The 18,542-nt window shown below is 38.1% G+C and overlaps 2 protein-coding genes across 4 annotated transcripts in view; both read right to left on the bottom strand.

Annotated features, from left to right (window-relative positions):
• Nucleotides 1-5,771, bottom strand: part of LOC145497477 (uncharacterized) — a 35,233-nt gene extending 29,462 nt beyond the window's left edge. For 2 of the 3 annotated variants that reach the window (XM_081477276.1, XM_081477278.1), the window contains exons 1-4: nucleotides 4,983-5,771; nucleotides 1,566-1,610; nucleotides 1,390-1,495; nucleotides 91-321 (exon numbers count right to left, since the gene is read on the bottom strand). In XM_081477276.1, the coding sequence (XP_081333402.1) occupies nucleotides 91-321; nucleotides 1,390-1,488 (330 nt within the window). In that variant the 5' untranslated portion in view covers nucleotides 1,489-1,495; nucleotides 1,566-1,610; nucleotides 4,983-5,771. The remainder of the gene's footprint in view (nucleotides 1-90; nucleotides 322-1,389; nucleotides 1,496-1,565; nucleotides 1,611-4,982) is intronic. The other variant, XM_081477277.1, reaches the window with a different exon arrangement.
• Nucleotide 5,772: 1 nt separating this feature from the next.
• LOC145497480 (uncharacterized) lies at nucleotides 5,773-13,361 on the bottom strand. The gene is made up of 2 exons (XM_081477284.1): nucleotides 13,051-13,361; nucleotides 5,773-6,817 (listed from the first exon to the last, which is right to left on the bottom strand). Exons 1-2 carry the CDS (start codon nucleotides 13,205-13,207, stop codon nucleotides 6,510-6,512), a joined length of 465 nt encoding a protein of 154 aa, XP_081333410.1. The 5' UTR covers nucleotides 13,208-13,361; the 3' UTR covers nucleotides 5,773-6,509.
• Between the last annotated feature and the right edge of the window lie 5,181 nt (nucleotides 13,362-18,542).

The following is an 18,542-nucleotide window of genomic DNA, read 5'->3' as shown; positions in this document are numbered from 1 at the left end:
TCCTTGCGTGCAGTGAAACGTATTCCATCAGCTTGACAACAACCTCATGTAAATAATATTACATTTAACCTGCAGCAAATCATTAATTACCTTGTTTGCAAGGACTTTAAAATCTAAGTCCTTATTTGCAACTTTCTTTTTTACAAGGTCAATTTCATGTCGATCCACTAAGACGCTCTGTCTTGAATCATAATCCTTCAAAGCAGTCAGGCTTTTAATATTGAGACTGTAGCAAAACATATTGAAGAGGTAAGCTGAATCAACTTCAGCCATAGCTATGTACAACTTGTCCAGATCAGTCAGCATGTTGTCCTGAACCTCCTGAAAAAGACACCAATAAAGGCAGGTTGATCATCTCAAAAAGGGATTGTCAGCCTCTAAATATCACATCTTACCAAATGCTAATGGTCATAGCAGTTAGTAATTACATGACACCTGTAGGAAACAGGGTGACAGGGTGTGATGGCAGGCCTGTGAAGTAATCACGGGTTATCCAAGCTGAAGCTTTCTTTGTGGCAACAAATGTTGCAAGTAGTGATTGAAATCCAGAAGTAAAAAAATTCACAAAATCAGAAATTTATCATATTCTCATTCCCTGGTCCTCCATGTCAATTTCTTAGATCTTACAAGCACATGCACAATTTCCAAGCCTTTTAAAGTGTAGGCTAACCCCCCAAATTTTGTATTTCACTTATATAAATCTCCTTGTTTTTCTGATCACCACTGTGAAAAAGTCTGTAAAATTGGCCTCTTCCATGGCCATGACCGAGGAATAGCGAACAATGGGATGAGTTGGCCTGCAATGTCATCGAAGGAGTTAAACCATGTGCTGCCTCTGAGAAGAATAATATATGTGAACACGCGATAATGTGATTCAAAATCGTTACAGAATGCTAAGAAAAAGTTTTGTTGGAGGGAGCAGCAGTACAGCATGCTTAAGAGGGAGCAATCCTCTTCATTCAATACCTCCATCTTGATGACACTCGTCCTGAAGCATGGAAAAGAATAATAAGTGTGCCTGCAGACCACCTGGCCACTCCAAAACACTTCTTCAAACAGTGGCTAGGCAGCTATGCCGCTGGCCGCGTAGGCGCAAAGCTGCGTAGCTGTGTAGCCATGTAGCCGCATAGCCACATAGCCATGTACCAATGTAATGCATCTATGTTTCATTTTCTAAATGTGAAAAAAGAAAGACTGCGCACAAACTGGTAGCCGCATATCCAGGTAAGGGGTAAAACTTCAAGTGGCCGGGTATTCTGCAGTTACTCCCTGACTTGTGCAAAGTCGGACTGAAAGAGGGAGATATACCAAAGGTTACTGATACACTAAGGCTTCCTTATACACACGTACACCTTCATGGTTATCACATCAATCAACAACCAAACTAACCTCATTAGCATCATCGCTATCCTGAAATTTAGCTGCGCCAGCAACTGGTGACTTCTCTGCTTTCTTCCTCCTCAGAGGAAATTTTCCAAACCCCTTCATTGATCTGCTTTAAAATGTAAAACATTATTTTAACAAATAATTTAAGTTCTCTTGGCCTTTAATAAATTATGTATTACCTGGTTCCACTTGTAAATTGGATCTTCCAAGGGGCATCAGGTTCCCTCAAAAACCAAAATGTATAAAATTAATAGAAATGAACAAAAACTGGAATTTTTAGAGGGATTGGGGGGGGGGGGGGGGGGAGTGAGAGGGATATGGTCATTTTCTGAAATCTGAACACATTATTAAACCAGGTTTTTTTAAAATTAATTCAGAGCCAGGCACCAGACAAATTGAGTGGCTGTAAACAGAATTCTGCTGGCTGCTTCATCAATACTTAAAATACATTAATATAAGTACATACTGTTCGTGCCTATTACAGTCTTCTAAAAAGTTGAGATTATTTTACAAAACCACAATTTTCAAGGTTATAGTACACTTTACTTCCCTTGCATCTTTAAATTAATCCATTAATTTATTTCGAAAACAAATGTTTGACATAAGAGCCCACTTTAAATATGTCAAAATTAGAGCAAATCCACCCGTAACGATGGGTTTGTAGGCAACTGAGTGCTGCCAATGTTGTGGTTCAAATTGCAGGAAACCCATCTCTACATGTACGAGTGCAGAATTTCAAACATTTTCGGAGGGGCATGCCCCCAGACCCTCCTACTTGGCAAGGCCCTCTTTATGAGAGGGAACAAAGACAATGGAAATCGAAAAAACCTGTAAACCAAAAACCTTTCACAAAATGGATACAATTTGCTCCCAGAATGTATGGAAGACACAAAGAACACCCTACAGTGTATGTTGAGGTAAGTAAAGTACATTTCTACATATAAATCACTTTTTAGGACTTTAATACTAGAGCTTGTGCATTCCCGGCATAGATAACAAACATTTTGATATATTGAACACTATGTAACTAGAACCAAAAACAATGTGAGTCAAAAGTAAATATAAAAACTAGTGTGAGAAAAAAAAAGTACTCAGTCTGCACTGTCTACACAGTCTGCAAGGTCTGCACGGTCTGCAGTCTGCAGTCTGCATGGTCTGCATCTTGGCGTGACCTAATTGAAAGTGACCGTGACATTGTGAACATATCAGGTCAGTGACTTGCCTAGTTCCTGTACAACGTTCTCCCAGGCCTTCACGGCCAATTGATTCCAGTGACTTATCCCAGGCATGGTCAGTTTGGAACAGAAGAAAACTTCCTCACAATGCAACTTACAGTTAGGACTATTATTATGCTTGTCACACAAACTTTTTTATTATACATGCACCTTAACTGAAAGCCAAAGCAACCAATTGTATCAAGCTGCGAATGCTGACAGGTTTTAACCTAAAAATTTCCAGTAAACTACAGAATGTTTTTAACTGAAAACTGGAAGAATATTTCGCTCCTACACAAATTTGTTCTATAAAAATCTGTCGAACTGTCTGTGTGTTTCTTAGAGTGCAGTTCTAATAGCGCCTGTCACGATAAAATAATAATTGTGTCACAGCTTTGTTATCTGACGGCAAAGTCCAAGGTCTGGACGATTTGACTTGTTGTTTTTTATCTCCTTTATTATATATTAAAGAGGATTCTAGAAAAGGTTGCTGTAGTCGTCGTTTAGTAAATAAGCCTGTGGTTAAGTGGTACCTACAGAAACATGTACGTATAGAAGTTATGTGCAAGGTTAAGTTTACTTGGGAAGTTCAGAGAGCACTGAAGAAGCTAGAGTTACTCTCGTCTATCACCTCGAGCAACTCATACACTTCTTTTGTGCTCTCCAAACTTCCCACATGCATCCATAACTTGATATAGATGCGCTAAGCATGAACCAATTCTTTATTTCGCAAGGTAATTACCTTCCAGAAAACTTGTTAGTTACAAGACAGCACTGCAAGCGAATTATTGCTTCTTGCATAGCGGTCAAACTAAAGTTAAATGATTAACTTAGAGAGCTATTCCTGAATCCAGAATATAAGAAATGTTGGTATATTTACATTTTCTTTGACCAAGCACTATGGTCAGATGTAATAGCAACCTTCAAAGCCTTAAATATTTTGAGTAATCAGTGTTTGCCAGTGGTTTGAAGCAGCAATGCTTCTGTCTCGATAATGTCCGTTTGGATCAAAATGAGCTGTGTAACTTGACCAGTTAACATTAAAACAAAAGCGAAGAGTTGAAATAGCTTTTCTCTAGCTGTCCGTGTCCCAGAATTGCCCAGAGAATTCCCTTCCGTGACACGAAATTGGCTCAGTCAAAAATTGAGATAGATTGTCTCAATTTTCGGGTTTTTGCCTAGACGTCACTTTTTGCCCCGGACCACGTGACCCAAAACAATTGACTGCGGCAAAATATTGAGACAAAATTGAGGTCTAGGAACTAAGCAAGTCAGTGACTTAAATGATATCATGGGATAGCAGGATAGCACAATTTTGTAAACAAGATTTCTGATTGTCTTATATTATACAAATTTAGGTATGTTAAAATAGGGACCTACTGCCCACAAGTCATAAGCATACATTGCCTTAATTTTCGGGTTTTTGCCTAGGTGTCACTTTTCATCCCAGACCACGTGACCCAAAAAAATTGACTGCAGCGAAATATTGAATGATATTGTGGACAGCAATATATCAGGACAGCACATGTAAACAAGATTTCTGATGGTACAGTTCCAGAAAATATCCATACTCCCCCTCACAGAAGGGAGTTGAATTTCCTGGGGGTGAGGGTTCTCTAAGACCAAAACATTTAAAGAAATGCAACAAGCCTAATTGGAATTTCCAGAGGGGTGGGGGTGTCTGGAACTGTTTTCTGGAACTACACATTGTCAAGTACATTATACAAATTTAAGGTATGGTAAAACAGGGAAGCTTAAATTCATATGCATACTGTGCCTTAACGACCTACTGCCCACATAAGCTTAAATTGTCTCAACTTTCGGGTTTCTGCCTAGGACTCACATTTCATCCCAGACATTGTGACCCAAAACAATTGACTGCGGTAAAATATTGGGGCCTAGGAACCAAGCAAGTCAGTGACTTGAATGATATCATGGGATATCAGAACAGTACATGTAAACAAGATTTCTGACTGTCTTATATTATGCAAATTTTGGTATGGTAAAATAGGGAAGCTTAAATTCATGTACACACCGTGCCTTAATGCAGTGCTTAATGACCTACTCACCACATAAGCCTAACTTAATTAATTATTTAACCTTGTTATGACACGCTATAAAAATTATGATAAGTAAGTTGAACCATGGTAACTAAAAATGCAGAATCAACGTATTGTTGATCAAAGCAGGCAATTAACAATAGAATATACGACTTCTTTGGTCATAGACTTCAATAAACTTAATTGATGAGTTCTGTGCCTAGAATAAACTATTTGATTTGATTTGATTTCATTTCATTTCCTTTCATTTGATTCGGTAGAAGTAAGCTTAAAACACAATGTACATTAAAAGAAAATCGAGGACAGATGTCACTTGACTTACCTTATCTATCGTGAAATAACAAATACATAGTATGACGGTTCGGACGTCGGTTCGAAAGTCGATTCCAAGTTCCTCAAACTACGTGAACACTACACGACGAGCAGGAGGGAGAGGTCAACTTTGCTTCAGTGGCCATGCGATTGCGCGCCCGATGATCTTGGCCATTATGACGTCACTCGTGAGCCGGTCCGTGAAGTTTCAATGGCCGCTAAAAAGTGATACCAGAAAAGTTTTTCATCTGATGATTGCTCAAAGAATTTGAAAGAAAGCGATCAACAGCCCACAGGAATAAGATAACCTGTTAGTATTATGTCCAAAAATACTTTGAATTTCAAAAATTAGTCGTGAGAAGGCACAAAAAGACGCAACATTTCGAGATCGCTCAATTGAAAACGCGATTGAAAAATGAAGCTTTGCGCCTGTTTCTTGGGCGATATCTGGAGAACCCAACGATGAACAACACGAACACAAAAATATGATCTTGATATGGTTTAAAACGTTTGAATGGTGATGAAAACGAATCATTAAACTTATGCATAAAAATGATCAGTGGGTTTAAACCCATTATTTTGTAGACGATAGCATGGACGACCTACTGATCAATACTGGAAACCCTCGAAATATGAGAAAGTATTAGATGGAAAATGTTCCCTTACAAAGACATTTGAACTATAAAGTCATATGCTGGGTTAGAAAGTAAATAATGCACCAAAGAATTATTTTTCCGCGCTAAATTATCCGCAAAACTGTCAACGATAACATTTTCTTCTGCGAGGCCAACCAACTGACGCAAGCCCAGCAGACGTGTGGATATTTTTATAGATGGTAAGATATAAAATCACTGTACGGGAGACCTAAATGAAACAGATGATATTCAGAACAACATGGACGAGACCTCTTAGCAGAAAGGTGCTTAATTTCGTGTAAAAATGTTCGTGAAATATGAGATCGGAGCAGGATCTGTTTCCTCGGGCGTCCGCATGCAGTGCAGGGATATTTCTTGTCTCGCACCTCTGACAAGAAAGGTATCCTAAACTGGTGCTTTGGGCTCTAATTTTATATATATATATCTCAGTAAGTTCACTTAAACTTGTATAGACTGTAGAGGAAAACTGTGTAGGATGTCATATGGAAAGAACTAAAAAATACAGAATCTGGTTCCAAGCAGCAAGAGAATTAAATAGGAAAGAAAATATGAACAGGGACACTTCCTATGCTAAGCCATTGGCAGTAAGGGTTAACTTATCCAGGAGAAACTTGTTAAACCAAAATGACTTATTGCCAAAACAAAGAGTTCAGTAAGGAAGGTTATGACAAAGCTGGAAAGATCAATATCAGGTGATCTCTTATTATAACCAAACCCCTTGTTTTCGAACAGTATCTGTCTTGAGAAACTGTAATAACTTTACTACCACTAAGTTTGAAATGATAATCGGTTATTTTCTTTATACTTAATGCTTTTAAATTTTCATCATAAATCTTATGTAAATAAAGATAGCTCTAACAATTATTTTACAAAGAAATATTCTAGAGAAGAGTGTCAGAGCTTGTACTCGTAAACATGAACCCCAACCCTGATTTCTCCCCAGCTTCATCCATCCCAGGTTCCCTGTTGCTTTTTGCATTGATGAGTTTATTATTGGCTTCAAGAGAATGATAAGCATACATTTTCAGCAAATAACAAAAAACACAAACAAGATTGGGTTTTACATGTAAATGTTTAATTGACAGCACAATGACAACACATAGATAACTTTCCATGGTGGTTGAATGTATTTTCAGAAATGGGGCCTCAGTGCTTGAATGGTCTTGCAAAGGTAGTGGAGGATGGTAACCTAAGGTTTAAAAAGATCAAATAAGACTCCTCTTAATATTCACCAGTTGAAAACTGGAGTAAATGTTTATACGCCCTCCCTTCCCTCTTTGGTTTTTACATCTCCCCCAACTCTTTTCAACAGCAAGTGTAAACTATAAGATAAATTTCCTAATGAGATCTAGCACTAGGAACTCAATATGTATTTACGATTAAAAAAAGTAATTCTCACAATTAAACAATCCAACCCCATCCACCTTTTAAGTCCTGTCCAAGCAGATACAATGCGGTAATGTACAAGAGCTAATATTTTATCATAATTTATAAAACATAAAATAGCTCATTTGCAGTATCAATGTATTGAATTAAGGTTTTCAGATTTTCACATAGAGAAACTTTTTCAGCACCCTCACCTGCACAAAGAAAAAATAAAATTTCTGAAGTGTGTCATATAAACTACATCAAACACTCTCCATAAAGCATTTTTGGATCCTTACTTAAAGAACAGCTACAATATTGTTTTGGAATTAAAATAAATCAAACTTCAAATTCCTAAGTTGTTGATCAACTGTGCCAATTTTGTACACATAACAAGATCCAGCAACAGGAACTCAAGGTGACCAGAGTTTGGAACTCAAGTTTTGTTATATAAGCATACATGATTCCAGCCAACTGTGAGGCCCCTTATTTGGTCTCAAGTAACCAAGAAAGCCATTACCCCATTGACCCTAGCCAAGTTAACTTTCACCATTTTGTTGAGAAAGTGAAACACAAGTCACCCTTAGCAACATAACCAGGGTAACCCTGGTAGGCCTGATAACCTTTTTTCATCAAAATACTATGACTGGCCTACCTGGGGCAACTCATGGTATGAAGAAATCAAAATTAACTCACAAAACCCCACAGTGATCAAATGACTGAAAGGAAGCCAAAGGAAGAAGGATAACTGAGCACTGGAACATGAAAAAAGGCTTACATGTACTAAGTAATTGAGGAGGGACAACTTCGTTTCATATAAACACTTGATAAAGTTGCCTCAGAAGGGTCTGAAAGGGTTGTCTTCAGTACCCAAGACCATATAAATGGGATCTTGTACTCTCCTCCACAGAGGCTCCCTATGGGAAATTGAACATACTCCAAACTACCAGCCTACAGTCAAAGCAGCACAAAAGAGGCCTATGCTGAGGAGAGAGTACCTTGTATGTCAATATGTTTAAAGAAAAGTCTTACAAGACTAGACTGCAAACCATGGGTAAAATGTAGACTGCAGGCTTTTTAAGAACATCATATTCCCAGAGAGAGAGATTCAGCTAACCATACACCGGCTAACCTGAGCCGTATATTTCAGGCTAACAGCACTTAGATCTCTTTGAAATATAGATAGGACCCTGTGGGCACTCTGATTGGTCAAAAATCCATGTTTTATCAGAGTTTATTATACGGCTCTGTCTCACAAGGACTGGGAACTACTGAATTCATGAGTTTGATTGGCTGAAATCGATATTGAAAGCGTTCTAGATTTTCCCATCTAGACAGGTAATATTTTGCGGTTAGAAAGTTGCAAACTAAAATACAAAGTCATTGACTGTTTTCATCTAACAATATATATTTATGGAAGTGCCATAAAGCCTGATGAGAAAAAAAAGTAAACAGGACAAGCAAACTTTAGCAGAATTAATTCAGCTTATCGCCGATTCGCAAGCAAAAAATGATAGTTAGTACAAACCAGTTACATTAAACGAATTACATTATTCTTGTTTGTGCCATATAATGAACATCTTATTAACTGAGCTTAGTCGGTCTGTATGGGAGAATCTTGACCTCTCTTGTGTGTACAGACCTCACTGCGTTCGGTCTGTACTCACGACCTTGGTCAAGATTCTCCCATACAGACTTCCTACTCGGTTAATAAGAGCTAAATATAACATAGAAAAGGCGTGTTTTATTGTTTTGGGTGTGTAAATCTATATCATAAAGCAAATAAAGAAGCCTAAGCCATGTATTACACTGTGATAAAACACTCCAGACATTTGAGAACACTCCAGAAATGTAGAAAACGCTCGCCTGTTTTCTACATTGCTATCGCAGTGTAATAAACGGCTTAGGCTTCTTTATTTGTTAAATAAAGGAAATGGGAATACAATATATTTCGATTCTTAAAAAGTCTGCAGTCTGCATTTTAACCACCGCTGTGCAGTAGGCAGGCTTTAAGTCTCATTTGAAAAATTGAGCTTATGTTCTTGTTTGTGAAAGTTCTCATTTCCATCATTGTGGATAGTATTTCTGTTTGTTGGGCCTGTTTATGGCAAGCCGTTTGTAGCAAAATTTAATCCTTGCGATATATGTTTAATCCTTTAAATAACGGTTTTATTTAAAGATAGAAAAAGGCATTCAATCCAATGGTAAATGAAATTTTTGGTTCAATTCAATCTTTTCATTTTCACGATTCAATCCAATACCTGGAATATTGATTCAATGCAATACCTAAAATATTGATTCAATCCAATACCTAAAATATTGATTCAATCCAATATCTGGAATATTGATTCAATCCAATACCTAAAATATTGATTCAATCCAATACCTGGAATATTGATTCAATCCAATACCTCGAATATTGGTGCAATCCAACACCTCAAATATTGATTCAATCCAGTACCTCAAATATTGATTCAATCCAATACCTCAAATATTGATGCAATCTTCCTGGGCCGAGCGCGGCCAACAGGAACGAGAGTAACTGAGCACTAGAGAGCACTGAAAACATGGCGGGCGAAGGAGAACTAGTTTCCTAAGTTTCTTGCAGACATCTTGGATAAAACGGAAATAATTTTTGAGAATTTTGACTCAGAAGTTGCAGAAGTGCACGCCGAAGTTCTTGATCAAACCATTAGTCTGCTTAGGTAAATGAGACGTTGCTACAACCGAGACACAAGGGACACGGAAAATTTAGATTCCATCACTGCCGCTTTTGTAGATGTAAGTTAACCAATTTTTATGTGACAAACATATTTGTTTATTAAAAGCTGTGTGTGCTAGCTTTTTGTGGCAAATAACATAAACTGTGGCAAATTTTGCTACCACATTGGTCTTTGGTATTGTGCATATTTCTGCTGTCCAATCATTACTGGCACACTAAACTTTGAACTGTAAACAAAATTTTTGCTGTGTCGTGTGCACAGTCAAACATGTTTCTCATAAAAACTGCTTGTGTAAACCTGGCTTTAAGCTAGTTTTGAAATAAGAACCTTTACATTTTACAAGACAACAATCATTGAACATTGGGATGTGTTTTAAGTTTTTCAATGTTGTTGTCTCATGTTTTGCATTATTTAACCCACATGTGGTACTTCTTTCCTAAAAACGATGTTTTTCTTGATATTCTATGACAAACATGGCACCAATTTGTTGTGAATATTATCGGGTACCTAGGGCTCAAGGCTAACACTACTGCCAACTAGCCACACATTTCAGTTTTGAATAGTAGATTTTTCACTTTCACTAGCCATTGTGACAATCATGATGGAATGGAGTACTGGTCTACTGGATGAAAACAAAATTGAGAATTATCCTGACAAAGTAAAACTGAAGAGAATAGAAACTAATGAAAACAGGGAAACTATGAGTGGATTTCATGGAAATAATTGCCTTAATAAGCATATGATAAATATTTAACTATTAAAGGGAGATAAAAGAAAATGGCAACATTGATAAAAGTACATCAGAGATTGAACATAAGCATATTCAAGAAAAGCAGGATTCGTGTTTGTGGGAGTGAAATTTTCTTAGTGATTATTATTAACATTTTAGATGCAACAAGAAATGTCCAAGATTAACCACTCTTATAAAAAAGTCAGTGAAGCTGTGTATGAGAAAGGCTGGCTGGTGCAAAGTTAGTTTTGGCTTGTGACATGAGTCCTGTTAGTAGCCATTACACCAGTGCACCGAGAGGTTAGTCTTGTCTCCTGGGTACTTTTGAAAATAAGATAACAAATTAACCTTGCAATATTTTAACATCTGTTTTGATAAGCACCTGAAAAATCTACAAGGCAGAGTAGTGCACATGGCAGTTATCAAATGCCCTGACTTCTCTTCAGTTTAGTTGTGTTGCTAGAAGTTAGGCATTCTGTACATCAGTTTTGTATATCAATGAAAAGGAAGATGAGAAAATAATTTACTTGATACAGGGTGACGTTTTCTGTTGTGAATTGAGTTGCAAAAATACTTTAAGGGCCATAATCTCCTTTACCCAGCCCACACACATGTAGTATTATGCAATTGTCAGTTGCCCAAGTTTAACTGTCACTAGTTCTAGAGCCTCTTGGAAGATGTCTACTCCCATTTGACTTGATTATCTTAAGGGATCTAGCCTTTCCAATACAAATGACTGCACTGGATCATGTTGTCCCAGGTCAATTTCTTCAACTACAACATTTTTATCACTGTCCAATGGAGTTGGACCATCAGGATCATCACCATAGTATTCAAAATCAAATGACTTTCCATTTGAAAGGGGGTTTTCAGGCTGCATCATATGATTAAGCCACATTTGGTATGGCAACCAGTTTTTTTTCTGTTCTTACATTTTGGTGGTTGAAAGCTTCAGTGAACTGGCAAAGAGCAAGGTTTATCCTTGGTTGAAAAACTAAGTGTAAGGTGGAAAGATGCACTGAATCATCAATGTCCAGGATGCCTGACAATTCCATACTACAACTGAAAAGTGTAAAAGTACAAGTGGGAAGCACAACGGAAACATCCCTCCACAACCTTTCAATTCGTTGGTTGTGTTGATGGCCCTGCAGTGAAGCTGCCCCTCTCCTCTCTTCTAACCTGCTCCATTGTATCGCACACACCAACGTTTTCAACACCATGATCTACTCGTACTCTCGAAGGCCAAAATTCTCCGTCTCTCTTAACGGCATCCAGAAACAATTCAAGAACTGTTTCTGCTTTATTGTTGGCACTACATTTCAAAAACATTATTCTCCGAGAAAATCCGTCTATACAGCCGAATTAGTATTTTCCATCGGATCAGAGAGTGATGTCCATCCAGATGCCAAAGCGAATTTACGCATCCCATCTCTAGACAGTATTTTGGGGATCTAATTTTGCTAACCTTTCTCTTATTCTTCTCCGTTGAACCCATAACCCAATGGACTTAAAGAAACCTGCAATGAAATTATATCCATACTCTTGAATGATTTCGGTTCCTTATCAGGTAAGTTGTTGAAACCCCTCATATCTTCTCAGCCATACTCTGTCAATCTTCTGTGAATTGTCCATCTCCAAACTCCAATCATCTTTGTTATCGTTGTCCAGATGAATCCTAGTCCTCAAAGTTCCTCGAGCACCTCAACAGGAATTTTAAGAAATGGTCTTCCATGATTCCAACTTCTGAGTCAAAGTTCTCAAAAATTATTTCCGTTTTATCCAAGATGTCTGCAAGAAACTTAGGAAACTCAACTTCTAAATTTAGTTCTCCTTCGCCCGCCATGTTTTACAGTGCTCTCTAGTGTTCAGTTACCCTCGTTCCTGTTGGCCGCGCTCGGCCCAGGAAGATTGCATCAATATTTGTGGTATTGGATTGAATCAATATTTGAGGTACTGGATTGAATCAATATTTGAGGTATTGGATTGCACCAATATTCGAGGTATTGGATTGAATCAATATTCCAGGTATTGGATTGAATCAATATTTTAGGTATTGGATTGAATCAATATTCCAGGTATTGGATTGAATCAATATTTTAGGTATTGGATTGAATCAATATTTTAGGTATTGCATTGAATCAATATTCCAGGTATTGGATTGAATCGTGAAAATTAAAAGATTGAATTGAACCAAAAATTTTATTTACCACTGGATTGAATGCCTTTTTCTATCTTTAAATAAAACCGTTATTTAAAGGATTAAACATATATCGCAAGGATTAAATTTTGCTACAAACAGCTTGCCATACCTGTTGCTGGATATGTGTCGAGTACGAGATCGCAGATATTTCTTACTCAAATGAACTGATCATTTTTACTGCCGATTCTTCAAAATCATCTTCAATTACAATGTTTCCTTCTACATGTAAGCTATTCTGTGACCAAGTTACACGTTTCTTTAAGCTACCGATCACGTAAAAAACGCAATTTTACAGAGCGAATTGTCAAAATTTTGCCCCACATATTTCCACCGGAGAGCGATGACAGTAACACTTGAAATACACTTTAAGCAAGATTTGTCAGTTATAATGAAAATCTGCTTACCTCTCAAGAAAGAAAAATGATAATGACTCCTTGAGATCCAAATACAATACCATTTGAAGCTGGAATGATTGGAGAAATCCGCCTCAAACAGTTGTATCAGCGAGAGGCGACGACGACATTTTCGAAAACTTCGTGCATTTGCGCGCCTCTTCGCCATGACGTCATAATGGCCATGATCATAGGGTCAGTCAAATCTGACGTGTTCACCTCTCCCTCCTGACGACGAGGTAGTAACAGAAAAATGTGTGAAACCGCTGACACGAAGACCTTTTTGATGATGTCACGGATGTCACGGATATCACGGATGTCACGGATGTCACGGATGTCACGGATGTTTTGTAAATATGCGAAGTTTCAAAAGAATCTGTTGCCAACTCGTGAAAATGTGGATGATAAATTGATGGAGGTGTTCTTTTTTTTATATGATAACAAGAGATTATCAAGGAAAGAGAGCGAATCCTCCACATAGGCCTTCTACCCGAGGTAATACTTCTTCAGTCATTTTTAGACATGGTACCCAGTTCTTCTGAGGATGTTACTCGCGCGATGCGTGGACAGCCGAAGCGACTTTCTCGAAACTACCTGAGACGAAATGGCGGGAACGCTATTTTATCTGTTTAGATTTCGTTTCATAGCAGAGTGTCTAATCAGCGCGGGTCGCGGATCGTGGGTCGCGGGTAAACAGCACGGGTCGCGGGTAAATTGGCGCAGGTCGCGGATAAATTGGCGCGGCTTAACTAAGACAGTGTCTCATGCAGTAAGATGTCGTGAGTTAAGTACATTGTCGTAGTAAAATTTGCTCCGCGTGTTTTAATATTTATATGTCTGAGCGAATGGTAGTTAATCTTAACTTTCACACGGCCTCCCTAAGCTTTTATAATATTGAGAAACTCCAAGTTAATGTTGAGCCGAGTAAGACATCACTTTGATCGAGAAAAAATCAGCAGTTTAATATTTTAAAAACACTTTTATTTATTGCCACTCACTTTAGTATGATGAATAGTTCAGCCAATGGGACATCCTGGCTTGTGAGAGAGCGTAAAGGGCTTTGGAAAGAAAACACGTCTACGTACACTGGGGAGCGCTTAATTTTAACCGTTTTACACCAGAGGGCGAGTTACAAGCATAAACTGTCCTATTAGAAAAAGTAATCATACGGTTTTTCTGGTTCAATTTGAAATTAATTTGCACGAGTGAGTCCTTCAAAAAGCTGAAATTGCACGAGCCGCTTTAATATAAGCATAAAAAAAAAATCGCCTGGAGGAAGTGCCGGAATATCTTTCTTGAAGCCAGTTTTTCTCGATCGAGAAAATAGCTTTTTTCAAAGTTTCCGCACAAAATTTTCATCATTTTACGTGATATCATTGGCTTAGAAAATCTCCTATTGTCTTTCAGCCGATCATAATTCAGAATTACAATGTGTAATTTGCACTGGTGTTAGACTTTTTGCACTGGTGTTACACTTGAACTGCACCGCTCTCGGCCAATCAGAATCGAGTAATTTTTTTTTTAGTGCTCAAAAGGGGCTCAACCAATCACGTACGAAGATTTTGTTAAAGCTTTCATTACACGGGAAATATGAACAAAATTCGGCTGACGGATACTGCTTGCTTTCACATTTTCAAGTACGAGTTGAACCAGCAAAGCGATGTCTTACTCGGCTAAGCATTAATTTCTAGTTTCTCGATATTATAAAAGCGTAGGAAGGGCCGTGTGAAAGTTAAGATAACCACCATTTGCTCGGACATAAAATACTAATACACGCAAAGTGGATTTTACTACGACAATGTACTAAAGGTGATTCCTTAGTATTGTATTGCGCATCCCTATTGCGCACGATTTTCGAGTCATTAGCGCGCGCACATGAGCGCGTGCGCGTACAAAACGTAAGAGATTTCCCTCAAACTAAGCCCGATAGCAAAATTAATGCTCCTTTTCTCTTAAACGAACACGGTGACCCCCAGATTTTATTTCATAATTTCAATGAGAACAATATGCTCAATAACTGAGACGAAAATTAGCAGAAATCTATAGCCACTTTTTTGGAAAATGAAATAAATACTACGGAGGGAGACATAACGGGCTCAACAGCGCATGTCCAAATTATGTTTCCTTTAAGGTGACCGAACACAGTCTTCGCGTGCACTTTTGCTAATGCAATTCAGCGCGCGCACAAGGACTGCAAAAAACAAACATGGCATCAATAGAGCGATCATTTTATTTACTCAACACCCGCACTATCTGTGCTATTTTTCTCTATAATTGAACGCAGTTTATTGATTGCTTTAGTCTTTTATTACAAAGATATGTTAGAAAAGGTAACGATGCAAAGAACCCAGCAATTCTCGGCTCTTTCTTCGTTACCGAAAGAACCCAGTTAAATGCAGCGCATGCGTAGCAACTTTGGGTTCTTTCGGTGAAAAAGAAAAATCTGAGAATTGCTGGGTTCTTTGAATCGTTATCTTTTCTAACATACATTTTTTAATAAAAGAGTAAAGTCATAAATACAATGTGTTCAATTATGAAGGAAAAAAAAAAAAAAACACAGATAGCGAGGGCATTGACCACATAAAGTGATCGCTGTATCGACGCCATGTTTGCTTTGTGTAATCCTTGTGCGCGCGCTGAATCGCATTAGCAAGAGCGCGCGCGGAAATTGTGTTCGGTCACCTTAAAGGATAAAAAGATGCAGGGTATTTGAAGACATTTTTTTAGGACATAGATGAATAAACAATCAAAGAAAGTCAAACTCTGTGTGATATAATAAGCTGCATTGAAAAATAATCGAGCTTATTTGTTGCGCACGGAGATTACCAAAAGTCACCTAAATAACCGTGTTTGTCAGGATTGTGGCGTGAAAACAGGCACGCTGACCCCCTCTTTTTACTACTTTTTTAATATCTCCTTGTCCTGTAACAACAGCATACCAAGTTTCATTGGAAATCTATGGCCGCTTCTTTTACTAGGAAATCACCTTAACTCACGACATCTTACTGCATGAGACACTGTCTTAGTTAAGCCGCGCCAATTTATTTCGCGACCCACACCAATTTATTACCCGCGACCCGCGCCAATTTACCGGCGACCCGCGACCCACGCTGATTAGACACTCCCATGGCTGTGTAAGTATGCGTTATAATTCTGTTCATTTCTTTGCCACATTCTGCATATTCGAGAGAACGTGAACTATACTATACGACCTCGACGTTCGTCAAAAATATTCCGCTACGCGTCGTATTTTCAACTCTCTTCTTGGTGTTTGGAAATGTGGTTGAACACTGTCTTTCGTGTTCGATATATGACGTAAAATACCTAAAATTATTCTGGTACAAGGTTTTCGTCCACTAAAAACTGGAAGTGCGAAAAATATACAATTAGTGGATTCTTTTTGCTCTTCATTTTCCATCAAGGTAATCGCATTATATTTTGCCAGTGTGTGTCACTGATAAGTCCTCTTCTAAACTAAACTTATCACTTTGGATGATGAGACCAAAAAGCATGCCCGGGGCGGATACAGTGTTTTACAGAAAGGGGCTCGAAACACGGACTACCTATAGGCGTCTATTTCGGGTGCATCATCCTCCGGAAAATGTTTAAAATTGATATCCTCGGAAATGGGGCCATATGAACGTGTTATAATGTCTCATTTTTATTAAAAATTTAGGGGGCTCGACCGAGTCTCCGGAACCCTCACCTCTTCCCCTCCCGCCCCCCCCCCCCCCCCATCCCCCCACTAGATCCGCCTCGGGCATCAAAAGTTTTGCAGTTGTTCCATACCACTACTTTCGCCTTTTTGCAGACCACACCGCAAAACCTTCCGGACATACTGAAATAAAGAAAACACGATGGGCGGTGACGACAGCGTTCTAGAAAGACTCCGTTTTCGCTGTTCTCGCCAAAACGCGCATGCGAAAGAGTTACGTTTTCATATGTTTCCATTCTTCCAACCAACGTTTTCCAAATTTATTTTTGGAGGTGAATAGATTGTGTTAGCGCATAGAAAGGTACGTGTGTGCTTTAAAAGGCACTGCATTAATTAGCGTGGGAGGGACATGATAAGCTGACACATTTTTTACAAATGTACGTTGATTACACAATTGTTTTCTTTTAACTCGCTGATGTCAATTTCAACTCTAATGTACCCATATTTCATGTTTGTTTAGGTATAAATATTCTATAAGTTGTCTGGGTTTACATCAGCCTGTCAGAATTCATCGGTAAAATGCACGAAAGGTAAACTTAATCAGTTTGATCTACACGCGATAGATTTAGAAATAGGCGAGGATCCAGTCTAGCTATTATGATGAAGTGCCTTATCTGCGTAACATCATCACAACTTTTTTTTTTTTTTTTTTTTTTTGCTGTTTTGCCCATTGTTTAACAACTCGACTTGTATACAGCAACATGCGTTCACGTATTACAACATACTTTAGCTAAAACTGTGGGCCCCAAGATTATATCACGCACAAAATATGCCACACCTTGCCGAAATTTACCACCTGATTCCTGGACGCATTACCGCGGAGTTTGTCTTTCCTATATGTTTATCCGTAGGTGTGTTATTACGAAATGTAAACTCTAGTACGAGTTAGGTATATATACCGGCACTTCGTGTTGTATTGTTAAACTCCCTGACGAAGTGTGCGTTAGCCACACGAAACGCGTAGGAGAAATAAAGAAGTTATACAACTACAGTTCGCAGAGTGCTGCTCACTAGTTAAGTTTTTATTAAATTGTCCTAGTAAATATTTGGACAACTTGAGCTTGACAACTTGAGCTTGACAACTTGACTTTATTTAATTTTTTTTTCTTTTTTCGCTATTTGTTTCCCTCAGAGGCCCTCTTTGTGCTAAGATACGCAAGACAATTTCGGGCCATTATGATGTTTCTGCCCGCAGTTGTTAGCTTATCCACGTTCAGTTTTATTGTCATGCAAATATGGCAAGTCAATTTTCAAAATGTTTAATTTTATCATTTTTCTTTCCTGGTGAATTTTTCATCCTGTTTTAAGAAGACGATAAAATTGCTTACACATTGTAAAAGTTAAAATTGTCTGATGGGCTGTAAGAAAATATATGTATATATCACAAAATGCGCAGAAATTCTATCGTGCACTGGTCTAAAGGATCACTTAATTTGACAAATGGGCAAATTATGTTACCGTTTTCTTTTATTTTCTTTTAATTTCTATTTGTTTGTTTGCTAGTTTATTTGTTTTACTTTAGGGCGACTGCTGTACTTTTGGTGTAAGAATACACTAAGTTTAAAATTTTCATCTAAAAGTAAAGTGTGAATTGTGAATACTGACCGCTTCGTTGGAAATTTGTCATGTCATATTAGCGTATAAGCATAGGCAACACTAATGCCCGGCGGCAGTAAGATATTTATGATTAGAGCCTTTTGTTCTGATAATTTCATATCCAAAGGCGTCGAGTTTTCGTATGTTGCTTAATGCGCTGTGAAAACCAGCTTGTAGCCACATTTTCACGACC

The sequence above is a fragment of the Orbicella franksi genome, chromosome 9, assembly GCF_964199315.1.
Source record: "Orbicella franksi chromosome 9, jaOrbFran1.1, whole genome shotgun sequence".
Lineage (NCBI taxonomy): Eukaryota > Metazoa > Cnidaria > Anthozoa > Scleractinia > Merulinidae > Orbicella > Orbicella franksi.
The sequence above is the reverse complement of the archived record's forward strand: the minus strand, read 5'-3'. Positions and strand labels throughout refer to the sequence as shown.